The sequence below is a fragment of the Lagopus muta genome, chromosome 2, assembly GCF_023343835.1.
Source record: "Lagopus muta isolate bLagMut1 chromosome 2, bLagMut1 primary, whole genome shotgun sequence".
Taxonomy (NCBI): Eukaryota; Metazoa; Chordata; class Aves; order Galliformes; family Phasianidae; genus Lagopus; species Lagopus muta.
In genome coordinates, this window is record NC_064434.1 from 103,779,341 (window position 1) to 103,805,727 (window position 26,387).

The following is a 26,387-nucleotide window of genomic DNA, read 5'->3' on the forward strand; positions in this document are numbered from 1 at the left end:
AAATGGATTTTTTTAACCACTGATAATAGTAACCTAAGTAGAGAGAAAATGTGGACTAGACTGTTCTAGCAAATATCTGAGCATAGGTTGCAGTCTGAGATCTGGGCTTTATGAGATACAATAATGAGACACTTAGATTCTGAGCATTCCCATACATGGCTTCAAAAAGCTGACACAAAACTGAAATCCCAAACAAGCTAAATGTCCACTGGAGCTCATCTGGTTTGTGCTTAACACTACAGACACTGAAAATGCCAGAAGGAACTCTCAGATCTCTGGAATTCTAAGCAAACCAGACACTTAGGTTGCAGCTCAGAAGAAAAAAAAGAATACCATATCCAAAGGATCAAGGAGATGCACAGAAAATAGTAACCCTGATATTTCACAAAGCATGAGTTTAAAATGGAGGCTCCACACCTCAGCAGTTTGCTGAACCCTGGAACAAGGCAGTGGTGTGGAATATGCACACGCAAGAATTATTTCCAAAGCTGATAAATACACAAATCCCCATGGATGGAACAACAGAAGTGGCAGATCTACACTCAGATGAAATAAATCAACCTATTATATATCCAGTTAAAATGTACAAAGAAATGGCCACCAATTTCATGTTTTGCTTTGAACATTACCCTGCCCTATGCTTCCAACTAACGCCCATGCATTTTACTATGTGCTTAATTATATCTGCAAGTATAATGGCATATTACTGTGATCATCCTGATGAAAATATTACTTTCCATCATGTAGGGTCCTTAGCACTAGATTTGCAAGAAGGGATCCTTGCATCTGTGGAGGCCCTTGTTGATTCAGAAGGGATTTGGGCAACAGAGGACTCAGTGAAGAATCATTTCATGCAGGAGCTCCATTCCATACTTACTGGAACTGAATACAGATCAAATTACTCCCTTCCCTAAAAGCTACATCTGATGGACTAACACTTCTCAACAGCTTTCTTTGACTTTAAGTTTAATCAGTTTGTTGTCAGCTCCATGTCCTAATCACATCCAGTCATTCTGAAAGCAAATTCCTGCCTCTGTGGGAATAGTAAAAATGTGATTTCTCATGACATCAATATCAATATGTCCAAATCTACTGTCTAATTTCCATGAAATCTTTGTCTTAGGGATGAGCAAACTAAAAACAGAAATGAATGAGGACCCATGTCAGCTAATCCCAGAAAACATACGTGGATCCAGCCTCTTTATTTATTTTTAATATTATTCAGCCATCCTAAAAGCAAAATATTCAACATCTAGTCTTAACAGCTGCTGCAACTTCAGCTACACCTGTTATGTTCATCTTCCTTGAACTTAGCCTCAAATTAGTAATATGTTTAATATGCAGGTCTTTATTGACATTCAGCATGAAAGTGTTCAATTATTTCAGCTGTAGAAGTATGACTTTGAGAATAATGCAACCCAGAAAATGTTTCTGTAAGTACTTTTTGCAAGGCAATTAAGTCCCCTAGTCAGTACCTACAGAAGTCAAGGGGAGTCTTTCCTTTGGTTTTATGGTCATTATAATGTGCCCTCGAAAACTGGTGTTTGATAATTGCATACCACTATGACTGCTTTGGATATCTGTGCTTCTCTGTCCCTACTGGAGACTTCATAATGTATTTTCCCTGAAGACTGGTAGTCTCAGCACTATAAGCAATTCATTATTACTTTTTAATCTTTTTTTGACTTTGATTGCATGGAAAAAGCTACTTAAAAATATTAAAGTAGCAGGCAGGCCTCACTTACCATCATCCATAATTCCTATGGTAACTCCTTTCCCTGTGTATCCCAGCTCCCACGCCTCAGCTACGTTAAGATCAAGTCCAGGCGTCCCATCTGCTTGACCAGTGTTAATCTAATAGATCAGTGAAGAAGAACAGTTCTTTTTACCTCATAGACACACTTCCACAGACACCGATTCTGTCTTTATGTCTTTGCATGCATATTTGGTATAGAAAATAAATCCCATCTGCTTTGGAGTATTAGTCTCTCTGTAAGCTTATCTACTGCCTTAAGTTTTAAAAAAGAGTTACAGTGGTAAATTCACTTCTTTGCGGTTTATAAGACTTGGTTGAACTCTGAATCTTTGCAACGCAAAGGAATATTTTTCTCATCAAGTGTATCAGGGTAGTGGTTAAGCTAGCAAAAGTTGCACCAGTAGATACTACAGAGGACTCTTTATGAGCAGGTAACGGTAACAGTTTTTAGGGAAAGCAGGGAGCTACTGAAATTCAGTCCCACTGGTTTTAACATCAGAAATGACTTTGTGGATTACAAAGTTAGGTCTGCTTTGAGCAGAAAGGATCACTAATTGGACTTTATGGGTCTCTGTGTGGGTATGACTCCTAAGGGCAATCCCCTGCCTTCAGACAGAAGTTGTGCTTACCAATCTCATTCACAATTTTCTCAAGTTCCACATTGCACAGAATATTTTGCTATTCCAGACGCAGAACTATTCAACTTTATGTCAGATACCATTTCTCATTTCAAATTGCACTTCTGTGCACTTCATAACCTAAAATCTGAAAGTATAGCTTGATTTTTAAAAATGGTTATTGTCATCACTGTGATATTTTGATTGATTGAAGTACAACAACGAAGTGAATCGATCCACATTTTAGTTCACCATTTCACCAAGGGTAAAAAGTCTCAGACATGCTTACACACCCTCATTCATCTGGCAACTCTTGTCTTGGGAAAAAAAAACAACAGACATATCTGATAGATTCACAAAATGTAGGAAATGCATTGGAAGGAAAGAGATTGAGAAATACTATTCATAAACAAAGAGTCAACTTAAGTGAACAAGATGATACCATATTTACAAAATTCTACATTTGTCACAGTGTAAAAATTGAGGAAAAATACTTTATCAAAGTTTTAATAGAAGGACGTCTTTCTTAGTTACTTTTATGCAAAAAAATTTCTTTCAAGACTAAAAACTTCTCCTGTAAAATATGACACATTAAAAATGAAACAATTCAGTAAAAATATTAATTTCTTTTGACATCGGCTTAAAGCCAAAATTCTGCTTTTGACTGAAGAAAATCAATTAAGCACTATTCAGATTTGCAAAAGAAAAGAAAAACCTCATTTTTTTTTTCTAGCAAGTATACTAGAACTTTTTGTTATAATTCTGTAACTGTTTTACCTAGCAACAGCTCAATCAAAGACATGATTCACATGCAGTTTTAGGGGTCACATCAGCACACCAGGAATGCCCACAGGACAACAAGTACAGTTCTCTTTTAAGTCTTCTGAGGATCTTTCCATTGACTGGAATGAAATCTAGCTCCTGAAATTTGCTGGGTCTTTCCAGCATAAAAAGAGGTTCAGTTAAAAAAAAAACAACACAACAGAGCCTTGGATTCATTCCCAAATTCTTATAAGATAATTGGAGAGAACTCTTGCAAGACATTGTACCAGCACAAAGTAATTTGAATGCCAATTACTTAGTCAAGCTTACTGTGATTTTCTTTCAGAACTTACCAAGTACCACTGCTTCGTAAATAAAGGATCATTCATGTTGATGTCAATGTCATTGATGTCCCTATATCCTCGCTTTCTTCTGCTGAAGCCTTCCTGCTGCACAGCCTTCTTGACCTGGAAGGATTAATTTTTACATCTTTAGCTGAATGTTCTTCACCATAAAGATGTTTTTGGCTTTGTTTCCTTTCTCTCCAGGAGAGATAAGGGTTCTGAAATCACATTAATTGTGTCTGCATCACTCACTAGCAACCTGGGGCAGATTTCTGTCAAAATCTGCAGAAGGAGCTCAAGGAATAATGTAATTCTGGGGAAGATGGCTGTGGAGAGAAGAGAAGAGACTCTCAAAAATGCCCTAGCTGGAGAAATGCATTTTAGATAATAGAGGATTTGTGCAAGAAAGAGACCTTACTCTTATATCATTGACACAGACCTTCTTGCCATACTTTTCTTCCTCCGAGCCATCAGAATCAAAACATCATTATTAGATGACAAAATTATGTAACTAATTCCAAGTATGAATATTCCAAGCTGCATTTGATAAAATGAGGCCTCAGTCACACTTTTTTTCAGACTTTTCTCTAGGGCATTTTCAGAGTATTAGATAGCTGGGAGATTAGATTTGCTGGGAGAAAAGTATGGGGCTATGTGTTCTCATTGTACTCCTGAAGTTCCTGGAAACACATCTTACAGAGAGATGCACTTTCAGGGATTATCTCTGTTATTAATAAGTGATAAATAAATGCATTGGCAAGAAAAGCTAGAAGGCAAAATGGCCACTAAATGGACCAAGCTGGCAGTGTAAGATGTGAGAATACTGGCTGTGCAAAACAAGCTGCCACAGTTTGAGATCCTTTTCTTTATAAACAAACAAACAAAAAAACACTAAAATATATTCCTATGCACTATAAAAAACAAGAAAAGTTAGACACACAAGAACCTTTGGTGGCAGAAACTACAAATGTCAGATCATAATCACCTTATTTGCAAAAATATAAAAGGACACCACTGAATGGTTCTAATCATCATTATAATATGTGATAACATTCAGCCTAACAGAAAGAACCAAGATTGCATAATAGTCCAAATATTTCATTTATACCTCTTAATCAAAGAGGAAAGCTTAAAACTATACATTGAGTAAACTTTGAGATGCAGAAACAAGGCAGCAAAGAAACGAAGATTTTCTTAGGCATTTTATTTAAAAGAAAACAACACCACCACCACCACAATGCCAAAACAATCCATGGTTATTAAAGAAATCTCATAACTTAAGTAGCCGTTTCTACAAGCGTGGCTTCAGCATTTCTGATTAAGAAGATGTATACCCTGATGTGTCACAGTAACTCACGTAGTGTCAGACAGAATTCAACAGAGGAGAAATTCCTCCAAAGGCCAAATTAGGCCTTAGAGGAGTTGAGTCATTCTTGGAGGTGTCCTTCCATCTCCGTTAATTAAAGCAGGAGCGTCAAAGGACAGGGCTCAGCGAGATGCCTGTGACCAAGATGAAACTGAGATCCAACTGACTGGGGCTAAAAGCTATTTTCCTCACAGCTACATTGCCTCATTATAACCTTGAGAGCTTAATGCCAGTTCATAGTGAGCAGGATGAGGCATATGTGACGCACTCAGAAAGAGGATATCAGAAAGAACTGATCTGTCCTGAAGAGGCAGTATCAATGTTTCTAAAAACTTACTTTTATGAATTCCAATTCCTTAACTAGAAGTGCAAAGTGATAAAATATTGCACTGGTAGATGCTTTCATTTCAAATTCATTAAAACCAAAGCAGATGGAAAAGAACGTGAAAAACTAATGCAAAGTAAGCTGAAAAGAAGACAGTGACTAAATAGGAACCATACCAGGTGTACTTTGTGGTGCCAGGTACCCGTATAAAGAAAGGTATGAGCACACTGTTTGATACCTCTAAGATAAGGCTCACTGATGCCATGGAGACAACAGAGCAATCACCTGTCATTATCCCTTACTCCGTTACCACCCCTGCATCCATGCTTGCAATTGCAAACCCCAAGCTGTCACCACATGAAATAATTATGAACAGAAGCCAACTCTCAGTTAGAGGGATGCCAGAGAGAAAGATTCATGCATTTATGTGCCCACGCAGGCTTGCTGGCTCTGTAGGACCTGCTGCATTAAGGCACTGAATTAGGATTTAGTACAAAAAGAATTCCACTAATTAAAAAGCAGTGTTTTGGAGCCCTGGCTTTTCTTTAAGACAAGCTGAAGAAAGTGAGGAGCAATTTGCAGAAACAGCACAGACTGACTTCACTCTTCAGGATCACCTCATTTCTCTGATTTGTTATATCTGTACAATAAAATATAATTGGTATCTTTTATTATATTACATTACACGATATTGTAATTCCCCGAGAGGTGGAAATATATGTGAAAAGGATGTATAACCCTCTCTGAACTAAAACCACTCTTAACACGCTATTTTACATGGACATGAGGCATGCAAGATACTGCCATTCAAGGAGTAACTATTTCAGAATGTCTGAAGCCTCCTAAACCCTACAGAAACAAGGCTTTTCTCATTAAGTTCAGTAATGATAGCAACTTGCAGAGTCACATTCGAAACAGACCAGGCTTTCTTGCCATGAAATGAATTGAAAGGTTTGGGTAAAGCCTTGGCACCTTCCCCATCACAGAAGCTACAAAATGCCTCATTCAGTTGCCTTGTGCAAGAATTTTACCTGCCCAAGAACACATTTGCCTGATGAAAATGCTACCCTAAGATCAGAAAACATTCATACATTCCAAAAAAAAAAAAAAAAAATCCCAGGTGGAGTAAATTTATGCTTGATGTAATTCCAATGATTTCAGCAGAGAACTGCCAATTAGCAGATAGCTGATGGGAGTGAAAACTTGTCCTCTTGCCAATAAGGTACATCTACCAGAAAAATAGTATTTTTCCTCAGCTGTAAACTTGTCCTTGACCTAGTCCAGATCTGAAGAGGAACCACATCTTATTTTGCTTCTATCTGAAGGATTTCTTTTTACAGGCTTCCCTATGATATCTGTAACATAAATGCGTTAAGTATCTTCCTGCAGGTAGTAAGCTTTTAAAATGCATACAAGAGAGAACTTGGGATCACATTTTTGCATGTGGAAAGGTAGAATATCACTGAAGAACATTCTGATCTTATAATAGACACAGTATAAAATAAAAGTATAATAAACGTATTTTTTTCCCATGTTCAGACTTGGAATCCAACCAGCAAAGAAATCCATAATGCATCCTCATGCCATCTTCTAAATACTTATTTCTCTAACTGAAGCAGGAAAAGCAGTGTTTGTAAGACAGACTTTTGATAATAGCATCTTTAAAGGCTTTGAGCCTGTTAAGCACGACACTTATTAGAAATTAGTGGAGGAACAAGACTTCCTTTCAAAATGAGCCTGTTTTTCACTGTCTCAAATTTAGACTTGTCAGCAATAATAGCTTTTATTTATTTCATTCTTAATACATTTATTTCTTCATTATGATAGAGGAGTGAGAAGTGAGCATGTATTTTATTAGCATGTGGCTAGATCATGCTAAAGTTAGTAGGTGTGTTATTATCAGAAAAAGAAGGTCATGCATCAAAGAAGGTGCAGTCCATGGATGATGGGAAAGAGGCTCAGGTATTGATTTTTAATACACTTGTACTTAAGCATGGTGCATAAAGCCACTTGGATGATAATAAAAGAGCAGGATACTGATGCAGAACAAATTAACAAAATAATCAATTGTCTGCAATACTGCTCCGGGAAGGCCAGCAACCACAGCACTCTAACTGTGCTCTATGCTCCTATGAATGCCAAGACAATCAGCTCCTCGTTTTGAAGAAACGGGGTTAATTATACTGTTGAGTTCTTGCAGTTAAATGACTCCATTATATTGAGCATAAATGACAGATTTACTAAATTATACCAGTGGGTATAAAAAGTGAAACAGTACACACAACCCCCAACCTCAAGAAATAAGAACGTGACAACAGGAGAATTTAGGCCAAATTCCAGTGGAAAAAGACAGTACTAGTGATGACATCTAGTAAGCATGACTTGCATGGCTTTAAAAAAAAAAGCAACACAGCAGTAAGATGATCAACCCAAAGAAACTGTGGATCTTTTCTCTCTGAAGACTGAGTACAAAGTAGGTCTGCTGCTGAAGGCGAAGAAAGAAGTTGGAAGCCATTTCTCCACATTTTTTAAGAAGTCAAGACAATGGTTAGTCTTAAGTCCTACAAATTGTGCAGAGGAGCAGCCTCTCATGAAGGTGGCTTGGAATAGCATGTCCACATACCTGAAGGCATCAACCAGCAAAGTGTTTCTGTCTACTGGAGAGCTGTCCTGACTGGTGCTATTAAACACAAATTGTGACAACAAAAGATGGAGACAGAAAAGTTCAAGTGAGTCTGTGAGATCCTCACACCTGATAGCCTTCAAAAAGGAACGAGAATGGGATATGAAACACCTACAGCACCTTGTCAGGGTCTTAGCCACAAATGTCACTCTCTCTCTGATCCCAGTCTCCAAATGTTGTCTGTTATTCATCTCTGATTTCTAAGTAAACACAGATGAAAACATTTAATTTTACTGTCCACTCCATCCATGTAAAGAGAGGGAAATACCGATTCCATTCACAGAGTAAACTCTCAAACACTCTCATTGCTCATTACACTCACATTGTCCAGCAGCAGTTTCACAGACCACAGAATCACCCGGGTTGGAAGGGACCTCAAGGATCATGTAGTTCCAACCCCCCTGGCCTAGCAGGGCCACCAAACACACACGTTTAGATTTGCTGAGAAGAAGCTCAGGAATGTCTGAAGAATACCCATTTCACATTCTTCTACATTTTTCCTAAAGCCCCAAAGTAATGAAGTTTAGTGAGACTTTCCACTGCAAAGTAGAAAGAATAACTTTGACCATCCTCACTAGAGAAAAGAGAGTACAGACCTGGCGTTCCTTGAACTGCAGCCGAAGTCAGATGAATCAAAGAAAACCAAATGACTTTTAAATGTTAGCACAGGGGCTTCCCTGGGAGTGTATGTGACTAAGTACTGCTTCCAGGCTATGGTGTGTTACCCATTCTCAATCAACCGTTCTTTCAAGGACTTGGCTTCCTGACAAATAGAGACAATTCTCAGAAGCAGAGAGCCTGACGCCATACGACAGGCACTTCACTTTTCAACCTAATGGTTGATTCTCCTGTTAGCAATGGGAAGTTAAGCTCTGAAATACAGTTACAGGAGCTGGATGTGGCTGAAGGCGCTCTGGAGGACAAGGCAGCAGTACCAGAGCTCCAATACAGAGACAGGACTTCAGCCATTCTCAGCTTAGAAAACACAGCATTTTTCTTCAAATTACACTTTACACCTGGCAGTGAAAATGCCTGCAAATTATTCAGAGAAAAGTACAGAGCACCAATAGCAAAATGTTCCTGCTGCCATTTCCAGGTCGATATATATTCCTGTGAATGTAAATACCCAAAATATCAGTCAAACACTAAAAGCAGATATTTGAAAACAAATCTTCAGCAATCTTTTCCCATCTTCTACATCCTCACAAGGAGGGATGTTCCCCCCAGCATTTTAAATAGCTGCCCCCAGTCCATGAAAAAAAACAATTATTTCCTCCCAATAATAACAAGAGATTGGTCTCCAAGCATAGCTAGTTAACGTAGCCATTTTTCTTTCCAATATAGCAGCTTCTCTTCTACGAAATTATCAATCTTCTCAAACTTCTCCCAAAGAAAAGAGGGACCATCTCCAGCTAATTACAGCTTGTACGAGTGCCTCCAGAAGTACTGTCAGCAATCAAGTTTGTGCAAGTCAAGAGGAGGTAACTGGAAGGAAAGTACTACCTGATTTAAGAGCTGCTCCACCTGGCACCAGAAATTCACTTAAGCTGGCAGCTGGGTTCTTCCCCCATTCTACCGTTCTTCCCTATATTCATTTATGATTCACCTATGATTCTAATTGTAGTTGGATTCCTGACATCTGCTGTTGAATTAATAATAATTAATAACCTGAGGTGGGTAAGGCTAGGAGATTTTGTCCACATGCAGAAAATAGATGCCATTTACTTTGATATTTTGATTTTAAATATTCTGAGCCTATTTTGAAGGCCAGAAAGAGTAAGAAGGGATGTCAGGGAGCTTGGGTGTGTCACTAATCACCCATTATTTACTAACTAAATGACAACCACTCTCTTCAAGCAAGCTAATTACTTCAAAGATTCTCACAAGTCTCTCTATATGTAGGAACAAATCCCTTTTGGTAACCATAGGTGTCTGTTATTCATGTAGGAGTCTCCAAGTGCCTTCTCCACCTTCATCAGTCAATGGGGAGTTTTCTATACAAGGATTCTTTTCTCCAGCTATCCTGTCCCACCTTGATTGGTGCAATCAGAACAGCTACAACAAAGATAAAGCAGCTGTTGAAGGACAAAGTATCAAACAAAGTTTATCAGCACAAATGTCCCTGCGATTTTGAAGCAAAAGACACAGGAATAAAATTGTTGTTGATTTGAATGATTTCATGAAAGTAAAAATCCTTCCATTAAAATTCTTGTATTACTGCTTTGTTTCATAAATTTAATAATATCTATTCAGTGACTAGCATAGAAGCACAAGAATTTCTTCGATTCTAGCAAACCTCACATTCACTACAAAATGTGTCCATCTTTCTCGTTTGTCTTTATTCCATTGTTCTTGTTTACTACTTGTATATCTTGCTTCCTTTAAAGAAAGGCTACTAGCTGAAATAGTGTCACTGAATATCAAGGTGCTGCTGATTTTTCTGCTTATTAAACTTGGATGTTCTGTACCAGCCATAGTTTTCCACTTTCTCTAATAAGCCCCACATGACTGCTCAAACACTTCTAACTTCATGTAGACCATCAGCAGATTTCAAGCCTTCTGGACACTGAGACTGCCTCCAGCCATCCCTCTTGAGACATCATCTCAGTTTTCCCTGGCTTCAGCTTGTGCCTTTTGAACTTTTGTCTCCACTCTCTGGACACGATATTGAAAAAATGTCATGCTCCCAGTAAAATAAAACAAGGGTAAAATATTACTACTGTTGAACTCTATGGAGAAAGGCTGTTTCTTGCAGAGCCTTGCTGTGTCTTGCACAGTAAAATGTAGCATAGCTGAGGCTGGTCTTTAACTTCTCACTGAAAAATCATAACACCAGAGGTATGGCCATTTAGGAAACTACTACAGAAGTTCAGCATCCATCAGACAACAGTAAGACACGAAAGTAAACAGCCTCAGCTCAAAGGTTCCACTCAGGCAATCAACCTTTTCTGACAGAAACATAATGTAAAGAACTCACATGTCAACCAAGTTCATGTAAAATAAAAATAAAGTAATGCCAGAACTGACTTGCTTCTGCCTTACTTTGTGACCTTTCATTTTCCCGATACTAGTTCAGTGCTTGGTAAATAAGGAGCTTTCAAAAATAAAAGAAAGGGAAAAGAAATCAATATTTTTGTCCATTTAGCAGGTCTCTCACAGTTCAGTGACATTCAGGAAGCAGTGAGTAAAGAGACAAGGAATCAATGTGTAAGAGGAGGCTTTGGATCATATTCAACCAGCTCAACTAAGAAATCAATAGTGCTCCTCTAGATTCTACTTTGAAATGCAAGTGAATTGTTTAGGCTGCAGTGTAAAATGAAAGCTGAGTATAGAAGGCCCACGGAGGAAAATGCCAATTTGGTAAAACTGAAATTTTCATAGGATTGTGCCTTTTTAGATGGCAATTTTTTCTCAGAGTAGAATTTATGAAGGAACAGTGAGACTGAGAAAATGCCCTGAATATCAAGATATCCAGTGTGCAGCTTTCAGGAGCAAGCAAACTGATTCATGTCTCTGCTCTCCCTTCAATTTGGCATGAGGGTCACATCAAGAATTGCACTATCACAGATGCTGACTATTCCAGGAATGCTGTCCTTATTTCCATTTTTTTCAGTGCTTAAAAAAAAAAACACACAACACAATCAGAGCAGAAGCATTTCTGAAATCCTAAGGTGTTTCCAAAGGAATGAAAAACAGCTTGTTATTCTACCCAGAGAAGGTGCCATTACGCTTTATGGTGTATTTTGAACAACATCTCTTTGCAAGACAGCAGGACAGCTATCCCAGTTACAAAATCAAGATCGCTGTGAGAATGAAATTCCCTGGAGATGGGATGCAACTGCATTTGTGAGTCTCACCAGTGGGTCAGAGTGCAAACAACAGGGACATTTTATCAGCAGCATGTGGGCATCTTTTACTACTTTGCAGTCTCAGCATTTACATCAAGCCACACAAATCAATCAGAGGAACCACATCTCTGTGCAGGTGTAAACAACATCACGTCTGGTGACAGAGAAAAGAATTAGGCCCCATGCACGTAGGGCACTTTATTGACTGCACACTCTCCCTTCTTAGCTGCCAGATTAGGGGCTGCAAATAGCAGCTCCCTCTTCCCTTACAACCCTTGGCCAATTACTGCAAATAAACCTTTCTAAAAACATCATGTTTGAAAAAAGACACCTTGTTCTTCCTCCTCAGCAGTAAAATATCTTTCAGGGAGTTATTCTCCTTTATTACTAAGGCCACCAGCTGATACAGGAGACCCAAAGTACATTTCAGTTATATTTGCACTCTCTGTGGCATAAAACGATTGTAATTTAAATGGAAATCAGGTGTAGCTCATTTTTAAGACTGCAGACCACTTGGCACTGGGAGTGGTTTTAGGATACAATTGTGCAGTACAAAGAAGAATGGTGCTCGCTGGATCTTCTAATTTAATAATTCTCTCTCTGCCATCATTTCATCATTTATTGCTTTGGTCTGTTTCTTAAAATCCTGGGCACTCCTCCATCAAAGGACTTTTCTTCCTGCTCCACAATAGTTCATTGGTCCTACACAGACAGAAATACTAAGAGCCCACCTCTGTATCACTTCCTCTTTGAAGATTCTATTAATATGGTTGCTGCTCCCACACAAGCAATGAATATGCTATCTGATCCATCCCAAGGGAAGAGAACTGCTCCAAGGCTAGAGATTCCTCTAATTCTGTTGATTTTAAGTTCATTTACTTCATGAAACAAGCCTCCAGATAAGTGGGGACAGAGAGAAAATATCACTAGAGAAAAACCTGTTCAGTTTGGTCCATATGGGAAGAGTCAACTGTCAGATAAAATTACTCCCTTTGCTGAAGCATACCCTTGACCCATCCTGAGGGAGAAGACACTTCTTGCAAATATGTGAATTTCTGTCATAATGCCCAAACACATTTCCAGTCATAAAGCATCATTTGTAGCAGCTCTACTTCTAATGTCACGCATTTTCTTTCTAAAGATGCCAAGTTGCTTTACAGACATTAAGTGTATTCCATATGGAGCCCTGCCATCCGCCTGCATCTTATGGAAATCAAGTCAGAAGAGAACGAGACCTTAAAGCAAGTCAGTAGCCCATATTGAAAACAGATCCTCCTTATCTCCAAACTGATACCTAGATCTGCACTTAAACTCTGGCTTCTGAGCCGTATCATAATTCAATATTGCCGCTTCATTCTCCACAGCCCGCTTCCCACACAAATTGTACCTAACAGCTCATCATCTGCCTTGAAACATCTGCCTGGAAAAATACAGTACACACTTCTGTCACGGAATTACTGGCATGGATTATCCCTTTCTCACGTCAGCAGTAAACATGCCATATTGTCACACTTGTTGAAGAATTACATGTTGCTCTGTGATTTATGTAATCATTTTGCTTTCTACATATAAATCTCTTCTAAATGGATTCTGATCAAGTTAAAAAATACACATTTTGGTACAGCTGCCCCCAGAGCTCACTGACCGTATTCAGATGTGGTAACAGTATTGAGAGCTGTCTGCAGTTCTCTCATGCCGTCGGGCTTAGAGAAGTTAACTTCAGATCCCTCTGATGCTCATGGCCCTTCCAAGCAGATTGGCCCTGCTGCACCCAGTGGTGGCGAAAAGTTATCATACAAAAGCATCACCAGAATCTCAGCTAAAGGGCAGGTTCCCAGAGTAAAACTGCCTCATGGCATTAGGAGTAAAGAAAGGTTAACTAATGTCAGTGCTGTTGTCCTGTGCACAGCGCATGAACCAGGCCAAAATCAATTTGCTTTAAGTCTGGATTAAAAGTAACTTAAACTAGTTGTGGCTCCTCAGAATCTGGAGCCATGAGATGAAAACGAAGAAAAGGTTGGTTGAATCATGTAGAATACAGGAGTTTTCAATCCTGAATTCAAAAAGGGCACAAAGACATCGAGGCCCAAGGACATACTCAAAGAAGGGCAACAAAGCCATGAAGGCTCTGGAGCACAAGTCTTATGGTAAGCATCTGAGGGAACTGGGGCTGTTCAGTCCGGAGAAGTGAAGGCTCAGGGGAGAGCTCATCACTCTCTACGGTGACCTAAAAGGAAGTTGTGGTCAGGTGGGGGTCTTCCTCTGTTTCCAGATTACCAGCAACAGGATGAGAGTTAGTGACCTTAAATTGCCCCAGGTGAGGTTCAGATTGGATATTAGGAATAATTTCTTCTCAGAAAGAATGGTGAGGTACTGAAACAGGCTGCCCACGGAGGTGGTGGAGTCGCCATCCCCATTGGACCACAACAACTTGGTAGCAATGATTGCTGCCCAGCCAGGTGGGAAGGACATTTGCAGAAAATCCTTTTAACCTTAATAAAAACAAAAAAAAAACCCACAAAAAAACAAAAAAAACCCAAAGCTTATTTTTACAAAGGTGCCTTCCTGGAGTGATACAGCACAGCTGCCAAAAAAAAAAAAAAAAAAACCCTAATTTTGTTCTAATATTTCAAACTTGCAATACTTCAAGGTTCACAAAGCAGTAGTGATCTATTGGTGAGTCTTTCTTGTCCATTTTTAACACCTTCAGAGATCTGTTGCTATCTCAATGGTGATGAGATATGCAATCACAGAACACTGCTCTTCCTGAAGTGCTGCCTGGTGGGAATTAGATAGGCTGCACAATGTCTCCTCTCAGTAAACATCATATTTAGAAACCAGAGACAAAACAGAAGCCAATCTTATGACAGAGGGAAGCCACAATTACGCTGCTGCTCATAGTCATGTATCTGCTCTTGCAGCCAGCAGCAGAGTGGCTGGGTATAGCGCAGCTACCTCTTTGTTGTGTTACCGTAAATACTCTGGACAGAAGAGACGAAGGATTTTGCTCCCTTGCATTCCTTTCCCAGCCCACTGGGAAATAACTGGAAATTGCACTGATGGGGCTGTATACTGTAAAGGTTGCAAATGCACTTCCTCAGCTCCTAGATTCAGAGGCTGATGGATCCCTGTCACAAAGCACGTTAATAAAATCAGCAGAGGTTTGTGCATCGCTGCTGCACAGTATCAGGTTAGCAGTGTATAGCTGCCAGTGCCAGGCCATCTGCCACAACAGAAGCACCGAAACAGAAGGGTTTCCACAGAACAATTTCTGTATCAAGAGGAAAGATAGGAAAACCTGGGAAATAAGGGATTGGTTTGCAGAAGGAAAAGAAACAATCCATGCCCTTTAATTCTAGCTTTTACCCAAACAGGTCTTTAACTTGATACTTTCAAAGGACTAACCTTGATGGTTGTCATGACATTCTGTGTATCAGAATCCTTTATTTTAATCCTTGAATGTTTTCCTTCAGTTTCCATCAGGGAGCTTGCAGAGAGTGCAGCTGCTTAGCTCCCTGGTGTGGAAGGGAGCACAACCAATGATGCAGGCAGATCTCAATTAGGAGGCATTTCCCATTTCTTTCCAGAATCTTTCTGCCATAGATCTTTACAGAAATAGGACACTAGAATGTTCCCTATGGGTTTTCTTGAAAAGCCTGTAGCTGAGAAGCTTTTTACATACGTGTCCATGATCTCCAGCAGCCTGTTCTACCAGCTGCTGCTCAGGCCTCTTTGCAAAGCGCATCTGCACAATTAAAATCATTTTCAAGTACCTTAGAATCAAAGGAGTTCTGGTTAGACTTCATGGGACCAGGACGTTCAGCTGGTTCAGGTTATGTCACAGGTGCCCCTGCTTATCCATTGCCTGCAGCACTGAAAAGTAGACCCCAAAGACTACAAAACTCATTATTAATTGCACTTACATGTGCACTACTGTGGATTTCGGTGCCAGTATTTTCCCTTGTTCCCACTGGACCATAGAACAGGCTGGTTTAAATGAAGTGCTAAAATGATCATGCTGCTCCAAAATCTTTGAACTGCTTCCATATTTTTTTTGGCCAGGGACAAGGAAGTATCTTTGCAATTTAGTTATTAGCATAAAATAATTAGGCTTTGGAGCATATTTTCCTCCCAGAGCATACACATAATTTGCATTGGCATTTATAGGAACTTTTCCATTGGAAAGAGGCTGGACCCCAAGGAACCAAGAAAATCTAAACTCTAAATACACTTCTTCCTATCACCACAGATTTCCATTGAGTCCTGTAAACTACTACCCTCATTACATAGTTTTTACTCTTCCTATTTGCTCAGGCTTCACACAGCAGGCAATGAAAAAATGAGCTGAAATTCACTGAAATGAATGGAGTGAGTTTGTATTTACCCTTGGGCAAGAAGAGATGGAGCCTGGTTCTTCACACTTCTGGAGAACTGCAGAGATTGCTCTTTGCGTCCAAACTTTGAGACCTACTTCATATTACAATTCCACACAATAAAAAATGAATGCAAAAGCCTCCTCGATGAAATTACATTTCTTTGATAAAAAAGTAATGAATCTCTAGTTAATGCCAACAGTGCCTGCTGCATGCACCTTTATGGATTCTTCCTAGTTCCAAATAGCCAACATTAACCTGTGGTGTGCCAAGCACTGAAGAAGCAATTTGAGAGCAACAGTACCTCAAGGAGAAATGAAAGTGAGTTTTGGGAAAATAAGCTACTAGAGCAGAATGATCATCTTTGTGACAGACTGAACAGACACTTCCATATCCTGGTGTCTCAGAGAAATGCAAAACATCCAGTGCTAACATACAGAATCACAGATTATACAAGATGTTGTCAACACAATGGCATCAGACATGATGTCCTTTCCTTTAGAAGAGAGGTGAGCTGTACCTATAAATGACTGTAACAAAGTGAAAACTGCTAGTGAAGCACTGCCAAAGAAACAGTAAGACTTAAGGATTTAAATTGCCAAAGACTTGGCTTAAAACACCATTTTATAAGTCTGATGGTAACAACAGTAGCCTGCAAAACAGGGAACACTTAACAAAAAATAGAAGAAAATAAGAAAATAAGTCCTTTTCAGGACTGAAAAATTAAGATCACTTCCTTTTTATCAAGGGTTTAACCCAGTTTAAGTTATTCCCTCTTATGTTACCTCACCTTGTGCCACCCCTGGTCTAAACAGCTGATGAGATCAGAGAAATGATCTAGCTTGGAATCATTTTCTTTGCATGGTATATTTAAAATGCAGTCAGATTCTTTCCCCAACAACAGCTGTTCCTTCAAGAGGTGGGAATGGTGTCAGAGGAACAAGCAATGAGGACAGAGAAGGCAGGAATACCTAAAAACATCAGGTGAAACCACTGTAGTAGAAGAACAGTGCGTATTTGTTATTAGCTTCTTGGCTGACATTCAGTTCTCCAGAAGTGTGAAGACCCAGGCTCCATCTCTTCTTGCCCACAGGTAAATACAGACTCACTCCATTCAGTTCAGTGAATTTCAGCTTTTCACTGCTGCGAATTGGAGTAATGTCTACCTCTTACATTTAATGCCATTCTCCTGAGCCTCTCTGCAGTTCAACTCGGGTTCAATCATGCTGGGCTGAACTCGTGAGGACAAATTATGATTCTCTGCTTCAAGGGAGCACGTCTATTTCCAAAGAAGTAAACAGATCAGAACAGAACCTGGTAAAGAAAAGTTGCTGAATTATTGAGGGGGAAATAAAGAGCGAAGTGCTGAGAGCAGCGTGCAGAGTCTGGTGAATTGGTACACACAGCACTGCAAGCAGCAGCAGCACTGCAAGCAGCAGCAGCACTGCAAGCAGCAGCAGCACTGCAAGCAGCAGCAGCACTGCAAGCAGCAGCAGCACTGCAAGCAGCAGCAGCACTGCAAGCAGCAGCAGCACTGCAAGCAGCAGCACTGCAAGCAGCAGCAGCACTTGAACGAAGCCTGGACGCTTCCTTGTGTACGTGCACTGCTGCTGTACAAATGAACCCCCAGTAACTAGGAGGTGGCTTTGTAAGTACCTCCTCTCCAGCACATCCCACTGGGAGGTTGTGGGTTCAGCATAAGTGCCTATGCACACTCAACACATAAGTACTGTGAAACGTCCAGTTTGATCCCCTCTTGAGGCATGTGTTGTTCCTGTGCTTCTCCTCCCTCCTGTTTAAGTCAGGTACTTTCTTCCTCTGCAGGTGCCTATAGATGTTGAAAACTCCAAAGCAATTTCTCTTCTTGTCACAACTCACAGCAAAGGAAACTCTGAGGTAGGAAGGAGGAAGGAGGCAGAAGTTCTTTGTATCTTATACAAGTATGCAATGGACTCATAGAATCATAGAATGGCTTGGGTTGGAAGTTGTGATTTAGTCAGTGATGAAGGAAGCAGACGGCAATTTTGTTTGTCTCTTCTTGACATCTGCTACGTGCACAGAGTTCTGGAAAGCTACAGTCCTGTCCACTAAAGCATTTGTTCCCTGAAGTTCTTGTGGAAAATATACCAAAGAAAAAAAATTCCTTTTCTACTGCTAACACTTGGGACCAAAAATAAAAGTAGAACTGAGATTAAGCCCCTCTCCTATTCCTTTCATTTTATGCCCTCCCTCTCTCCAACTCAGAAAGTGATATTAAAAAAAAGCACAAATCTGCAGGAAATCATTGATCAAAATCACTAGTCAGATCAGGTAAATGGCTGCTATTTTAATTGGACAAAACACAGTATAAGAGGCTTCAAATTATCTCCTAAAGGAGATGGAAACTATTTATCATTTCATTGCACAGCTCCATCTAAGAGCAATACGCTCAATGGAGACAGAACATCGGCCTGGAGGCAGTGCTGTACTTTGAAGATGCCTTGTCCTAGCATTACACTGATGCTCCTGGCAGCTGGGGCCAGATTTCTCCTTGCAGAAACTCCAGAGATCTTGCAATTCCACAAGCAAGTATTATAATAATACCTGTGCTACACCTACACAACCCTAATTGCTGAGACATTGCTGACACATCTCCCTGAAAAATCACTCTATTCCCTGCTGATCAACAGTAATCTGGGGAGCCTAAAATAGGTCTATCTGAGAACGCCAGGGCTTGGGGGACTGGCTTTTACATTCTGAGAAATGCTGCACCTACATATTATATATGGATAAATTGCAGCACGTTCAGCCATATAAATTGTGCATAATCTATAATTAAAAAACAAAACAATTAGTTATTGTACACCAAAGAAAGAAATAAGGAAAATGTTGTTCAGGTTAGAATCTCCTGAGCACAAAGACCTCTTACTCAACACTCTATTAATGCTAGAGAAGTAAATGTTCTTTCTCCATCTGCTGCTGCTACTCAGGATGAAGAGGCACAGCCCTGGGAAAAGCTGCAGTGAGCCATAGGGAAGCAAGGGTAGGAGCAGAGGCAGGACCACTAGTGCCATAATATACCCAGGGACAAATGCCTCCATGCAATTCTGTTATTATTTTACGCTTAGATAGCCTCTAGCACAGTAATTTCCCTTGAGCTTCCAGATCATGCATGTGGAAACACTAAATGACAACAGTAATTACAGTTTAAGGTTACTGTCGTTTGTCTAAGTCTTCTGGGCTTCAGAGGATCTGCACTAATCTCTTGTTTTTATTTTCTCCCCTCTGTTCTCATCTCAGGTTCCTCATTGCCCAGGTACTGTTAAAACCACTGAATACCAGAAATGGCCATAATCCAAATTCTTGTTGTTTTTTTCCCCCTTCTTTCATCAGATTGGACATCTGGAACCTACTCCTATTTTCGCTCTTCTCTGCTATATATCCTTTCGGAAACTTGAAAATTCCCTCTGTTTATTGCCAGCATTTTGCCAGTGTTCAATTATGGTAGCATCCACTGCCCTAGGAGAATAAGAAACGTACTCCAAACTGTTAAAGGTCGTTTTTGCCCCTACAGTCTCAGATCCATGAAACGCGAGGGCCCGGCTGCTACAAGAAGAGTTCAGCCTGTTTTGAGTTGAAGAAAAGCCATAATAACAGTACTTACAAAAGGCATTTCACATTTTTAAGATGCCCAGCGTACACTGAGTACAACATAGCTTCAGCAAGCAGAGGGGCTGGGATAGCAGCTGCCAGTTGGAGCTAAGAGCTCCTCATTTCTCCAGGGAGAAAATGCTCCCAGGCACAGCAACCACAACTAGGGTAGAACCAAAGGCAGGACAACAGCAGCCCAGTGATCCAGGAGCAGCACAGGGGAAAGCTGGCTGAGCACCAAGGAAATCAGCAGAGTAACACATAAGATGGGATCGAGACAGAGCTTGTCATATTTGCCCCATGACAAAGCCAACTTAGACAGGAACAAATGCAGTAAATCAGTCTGCCTCAGCTTTCAAGACAAAACAAGGCATCTTCTAGCCACAGTGGCTTCTCTTACTTTTCTTTTTGATAAGGATGCAACCAACGCGTCTGGACTTCATCCAAAGAAAAAAGAGAGCGTGTGCAGGGTGGATGAGGAAGAAGAGAACCAGCTATTAATGTTCAGAGGAGCACTGCAGTGTTACATAAGCCAGAGTCAAGCAGTAATCAGCTTAGTGATATTGCTGAAAGACCAGGAGCATAAAAGAAACAATTACATCTGGCAATTCTGGATCTTCTGTGAAGACTTCAAGTTTGCAAGTCTTGTGGACCCATTACTGCATATTCCTCAGTATGAAAGAATAATGGTTGGAATCAATGAAGATTAAATGAATGGAGACAGACTATTTACAAGATATTAAGCCTGTATGCAAAATAAGTGTATTTCTCTCAGCACTCAGACAGTAGATGAGTATCAATGCAGAACATGAAGCAGCATCTTGATAAAAGCATGTCCATTCAGATGTTGTCTAATATAGCATAAGCAAAGTTGCAATATTGAGCAGAGTCCATTTGTGACAGCGTAGAGCTGATATTATGCAACTAAGGGAACAAATTTCAGCTGGAGATGGTAACGGTATTTATTAGTCCTTCCACGATGCTTTATTCTACCCAATCTTGTTCTGCCTCACAGGATGGAAGTTCAGAAGGCCAGGAAGCATTATTCAACTCCATCACCCCCACGACGCGTGTATTTGCATTCTAATTACTACTGGCTATTCTCAGATGTTAGAGGCATCATTTTACTGAGAAGCCATGTTCTAATGCAGCATCAAATCGTTGCTGCAGAAAATTCTTCAGAAACAATTTCAATTCGAGCCTTTATTTCATCTTCATTCTGTCTCCAAATACTGCAATCAACTTTCCCTGACCTTTATAAACTCCTTTTTGTATTCACGGAATGCATCATGCATACAGGCAGTGATTTCACAGATGTATTTATAACTCCTTGGTGGCTCCTGGGCTATTGAGTTTGTGGCAAAATAAATTAATATTATGCCTGGGATACTGCACACACACATTCAAGATCTGGAAACACGGTACGCTTGTAGCAGTGGTGCTTTGGAACAGATTGCAAAAAACCAATAGGCTGAAATACTGTTCACAGAGGAAATACTCATCAAATTTTAAACAACAGTAAAGCATATTAAATGGCATGAGTGCATGTACTACCTAATACTTCGTGAAATAACTTCTGCCATTGCATCTTGTAGCTCAAGTCTCATAATAAAGAGGTGGTGATTTGTTGGTGTTTTTTGTTTTTTTGCTTTTTTTTTTTTTTTACTATTGTTTTCTAAATGTCACAGCCCTATGTGCAAATCCTGGCATACTTAAATACCCTAGAAAACCATAACAAGCCAAAAAGTGTTCCAACCTCACGCTGCTTTTGATTTAACAGTACATCCTTACCTGTACTGCCTTGTATTTATTGCCAGTGTCTTGTAAAGTAAATGGTTCTTCACATCAAAAACCCAAGTGCTTTAACAGTCAAGAAAGAATCAAAATGAACTGTTCAAAATCCATTTTGTTCCATTCTAACTCTACCATGGCGTAGTCTAAAATATGTGGGCATCCTATACAGTCAATGGTACCCAACCAGTGCATTTCCAATCTTTTTAAAGGGTTTAACTCAAATACAACTTTCCACCTTTCCACACACCACTCTATACCTCTTTTTTTTTTTTTTACTTAGGGATTTGCCTAAAGAAAATAGATACTGAAATGCTTTGCACTGTTTCCAGGGAAGTTCTTTTAGCACAGAACAAATTCATCTTTAAACCAAGAATGTATAAGTGAACAATACAGCAATTTTCTAAACTCAAGGCAAAGCTAATGCTGAAAATGGGTTTGAATGTGGCAGGCTGTGTCCTGCCATAACTCAAACACTGGAACAGGCTGCCCAAGGAGGTTGTGGATGCTTCATCCCTTGCAGACATTCAAGGCCAGGCTGGATGTGGCTCTGGGCAGCCTGGGCTGCTGGCTGGTGACCCTGCACATAGCAGGGGGTTGGAACTGGATGAGCATTGTGCTCCTTTTTGACCCAGGCCATTCTGTGATTCTATGAACTTGAGAAGGGAGACAGCATGCTTTTGCACCCTACAGTTTCTGCCTTCATCCCGTCAGCACAAGGCATATATTCTCACCATGGCCACTGCTCGCATGGTAATATTAAATAGAGCACATCAAAGAGCAAATTGCACAGTAAATAACAGAGGCAATGCCTGCTCTGCAACACAGACTGTTCTCAAGACAGGAAACAAGAGGTAGACAGAAAATGCAGAGGAAGACTGGAGCACGAGGCTGCTGTCAAGAGAACAGAACTCAACAATAAAGCAGAGATGTAACTAATGCCAACTCAGCAATTTACAGGCAGCAGAGCAGAGGCTGAATGAGGTCAGCTGTCTCAACAGTTATTCACAAAATTACTGTACTTTCACATAGCTACAAATATTTCTGGGGAATAAACTCCATCCTAGTGCCTTTCCCTGACCTTATCCCAAGCATCACCTTCAGCCATGAAAATGACGTGACTGGAAGCAATGCAGTGCTGCAGCCCATGATGGGTGCTGCCCAACCTTCCCTCAAACCACAGCCCCAGGATGGCACTGCATTGCTGTATTTATCTTCAGAAAACTCCACGTGGATCTGCATAGTGCATTGTCTTCACAGTCAATTACCTTGCAGCACATCCATTTACTCGTTTTCTAACGTTCTAGCTTGCCCTGTAATTTTAGTTATATGGCATTTCCATAAAAACCACATACATTTGACTTCAATGTCATTTTGATAGCCTGTTATTTTATTATGTGGAGCTAATGGTCCTTTTATAGACAACGTAGCTATACAAGATTTCCAGCATTCATAAATGCTGATATTGCTGGATTGCTTTTTGCTTCCCCCCAGTTATATTTCTAGTCACAAAGTAACTGATCAATTCAGCCTAGCTTTTACATTCTGCTGGATATAACAGCATTCTCTCCACTAGCAAATTGCTCAAAATACTTGATTTTCTACACTCTGTAGTGCTGTGATATTTTACTTTACAGTACAATACGCAGTCTAAGTAAACAAGCCAGCAACACAGCACATAGTATCAGGAAATCAAGCTTGGAAACCAAGAAATCCTTCAGCACCTGCTCAGCATGTTTCCCTTCAACCTAAGTGACAGATTAAGCACCTGAGTGACTCGAGGCCTCATTACTTTTATATCAGAGTTCTTTTTTATTCTTATTATAGAAGCTGACTCCTATGCAATAGTTGTGATATCTCAATTAAAGAGCAGCTACGTGCTTTGAAGCTGGAGGCGCTGTCGGTCAGCTGTGCCAAACAGCTGGGCAGGGCTTTCTGCTGCCTGTTTTCACCAGCCTCTCCTTGGGCACATACAGAGCTTACAGAGGCCAGGGACAGCTAGAGATAGGATCACCTCAGAGAGAGTTCTCCAAAAACAATCACAGAGATCTGTGGAAACCCTTCCTCACAAGCATTGGATAAAGTGCAAGACATCTTACTCCACAAATAAGACAGTGACCCACTCCTGGAAGATGCTGTTTTCTACACCATATACTTTTTTTTTTTTAGAATGATTTATGACAGAAATGTCTCCAGTTCTTGTTTGGTGATCAAACTAGCAATGCAGTTTTAACAAATAGCGTGCAGGTTTGAGGGTGGCTCATTTTGTTTCAGCATTGGAAAGAAGACATTTCCTCTAATGAGTTTTCCTTGGCTGTTCAATATTTATTACAGGTACTTAAACAGAGCTTTTATTACTTAATGTTCCATTTCCTTCCAAAAGGATAACACCAGTATTTGTGTAATACTGCCCAACAATCTCATAAAACCGATGGCTACTCCAAACTTGTCTCAGGTATAATCCTACCAGCATGCCAGCCTAGGCACATTGTGTAGTAGAGCAAAACTCCAAACAGCCTTCACTGGGAATTCTATCATCTCGACCAGCAGCAGTACAGATTTACGTAAGAGTTGAAAATGGAAATTGCTTTTTATCCTATCATTTTCTCCCCTCTATCCTCATGCACTCATCCATACCTCCTTGTGCGACTAGGAGACCAGATGCCTCCTCCATAGCTTTGAGATGGGGCAGGGAGTCTTGGGACTAAGTTCATTTTATATAATGCTGCTCTGTGGAGAAGTTGAAAGTTTTGGACAGATCTGGTGCCACTGTGAAGTGCAAGGAAATTAATCCTTGTGAGGGCAAAAAGAGTAAGCAGCAGGAATGCTGAGAGCACAGAGTAAGTGCTGACCCTTTCTATGGGATGGATTTTGGTATGGCTGCTTCTCTGCTTCTGGGAGCGAGCCAGCTTTCTTCTCAGAAAGACAAAGCACCTCAGGAAACCTGAGCTTTGATCAGAAGCTTAGCAGGGAAAGAAAATAACCATCGCTGGACTGGAAGTTAGGAAATCAAGATGTGGGGTATGGAGCAAGACTGAAGATGTCAGATTTTGCCATTTTCACAGAAATAACAAAAATATGCCTGTTGCTATGTTTCAGGAACAGAACTGCCTGTCACCAGTACAGAATGCTGGTGAAACAGGTTAAACCTTCATCAGCAGTTACAGAGATCTGATCAAACCCACAAGGAAAGATACAGACCAATGGCTCCTGGCCCCTGAGGCCCGAGGTCACCTTGCTCTACATTGGCTGGAGAACTTGGGAAAAATGGCTTCTTCTGATCTCACTGGGAACATTTTTACTTCTACAAAGAAGCAGATCTGCTGGCAAAGGAAGTAGGATAAAAAGCTCCCTCCTTAACTTATCTCAAGCCTCTCATTAAAGCTGCCAGAAAGGGTACAGGAAATGGCTTACAAAGGCTACATAGCCACTGCTGAGGGCTGCTGCCTGCTAAGCAGCAGTAGCTCTCCCCAAGTTGCCAGCCCTCTTTCCCCCAGTCCAAGGTGACTGTGTGAAGGCACTTCTGCCTTCACACTGCAAGCGGTGGGATAGCAAGGGAGCTAGGGGCTCAGACCACACGTCCCTGCATGTTGAAAACCAAAGAAGAAAGGAAAGTAAGTTAAAAGATGGCAAGATGATGAGAGAACTGACAAAGGTTGATGAGGTTGGCAAAGGTAAAGCCCAGGGCAGCACCCAAAGTTACTGTAATTGCACCTGAGGCAAGGGTCCAATCAAAAGCCAGTCACATTAAGGGGCATGAGAGGTATCTGAGGTGAGGAAGAGTAGAGACGATAGTGATTTGCTTTGCTAAAAGCACAGATGTTCTGCATTTGTAGCGTCCTTCTCTTCCGTTGTCTCATGACAGAACTGGCAGCTCTGGGCACATAAGGGTGACATCTTGAAGCTGTGCACCTGCCCTCCCCAGACAGCTGTACCATCACATGCATCAGTAGAGTTCCCCATTCTAATCTTTGTTTAGAAAACTTAACAATTGCCATCACTGAGATGTTGATAACCAAAGAACTCAGCAGCTAAGTGTCAAACTCACTCTCAGTGGAAGATTCTCTTTTCACCTCCTCCCCCCTCCACGCATATGTATTTACTCCTCAACACCAAAACAGATGCACTCAGATATAGATATCAGTAAGTGCCTCTGCTCTGTACATTAAAGCCTCTTTCTGGACTGGAATTAATCTTGGCAGCTGTCTGACAGAAGAAACTGTGTGGGAGGAAAATGGTTTTATCTAAAACTTGAAAGAAAGCAAAATAATCTTAGAACAAACTGTTTCAACTCTTGCTCCTTCAGTGGAAGATTATTTACTAACAGAAAATATCCAACAACAGCAAAAACACAAATAGCTCCAAAAGGTAACTAAGGACTGTGTATTTTTTCTTTCCATTTATTTTTGTGGTCACTTTTCAAATCATGTATTAATAATCCATCTTAGGTTCTCTATAGGATCCAACAATCCAAATCTGTTTTGAAAATTAAAATGAAGGAAATCCCATGGCTTTCTCTTAGCTATGGTGAAGGAAAGGGCTCTTGCTTCAACCTGCCGCAATCATTCTGTCCTCACCTTCATACTGATGGCTGGTCCCATCCTATTTGGGCTCCTCCTGGGCTTTATGTCACTCCTGGCCATTATCCCCTGCTGTCACCCTGCTGTTTCTACTTCCCAGTTGCCCATGACTGCAGATCACTGCAAGGACCATCCCACTGCTTGAAGCCTTCAAAGAACAGCAGGTCCTTAAGTGAAGTTTCCCAAAGCAAACCAATATTAATGGCTAATCTTTTGGTCTGACAAATTAAAGCTGAAACTATTAATAAACAAAGGCAGATGAAAATGCAATTTCTCACGGTGAGTACTGGTTATCTTTCTGCTATGCCTCGT

The 26,387-nt window shown here is 40.5% G+C and overlaps 1 protein-coding gene across 1 annotated transcript in view; it reads right to left on the reverse strand.

Moving 5' to 3' along the window:
• PCSK2 (proprotein convertase subtilisin/kexin type 2) overlaps positions 1-26,387 on the reverse strand; it is a 92,029-nt gene that overhangs the window by 45,768 nt on the left and 19,874 nt on the right. Inside the window, exons 3-4 of the mRNA XM_048935770.1 lie at positions 3,489-3,602; positions 1,746-1,854 (exon numbers count right to left, since the gene is read on the reverse strand). Coding sequence (XP_048791727.1) covers positions 1,746-1,854; positions 3,489-3,602 — 223 coding nt within the window. The remainder of the gene's footprint in view (positions 1-1,745; positions 1,855-3,488; positions 3,603-26,387) is intronic.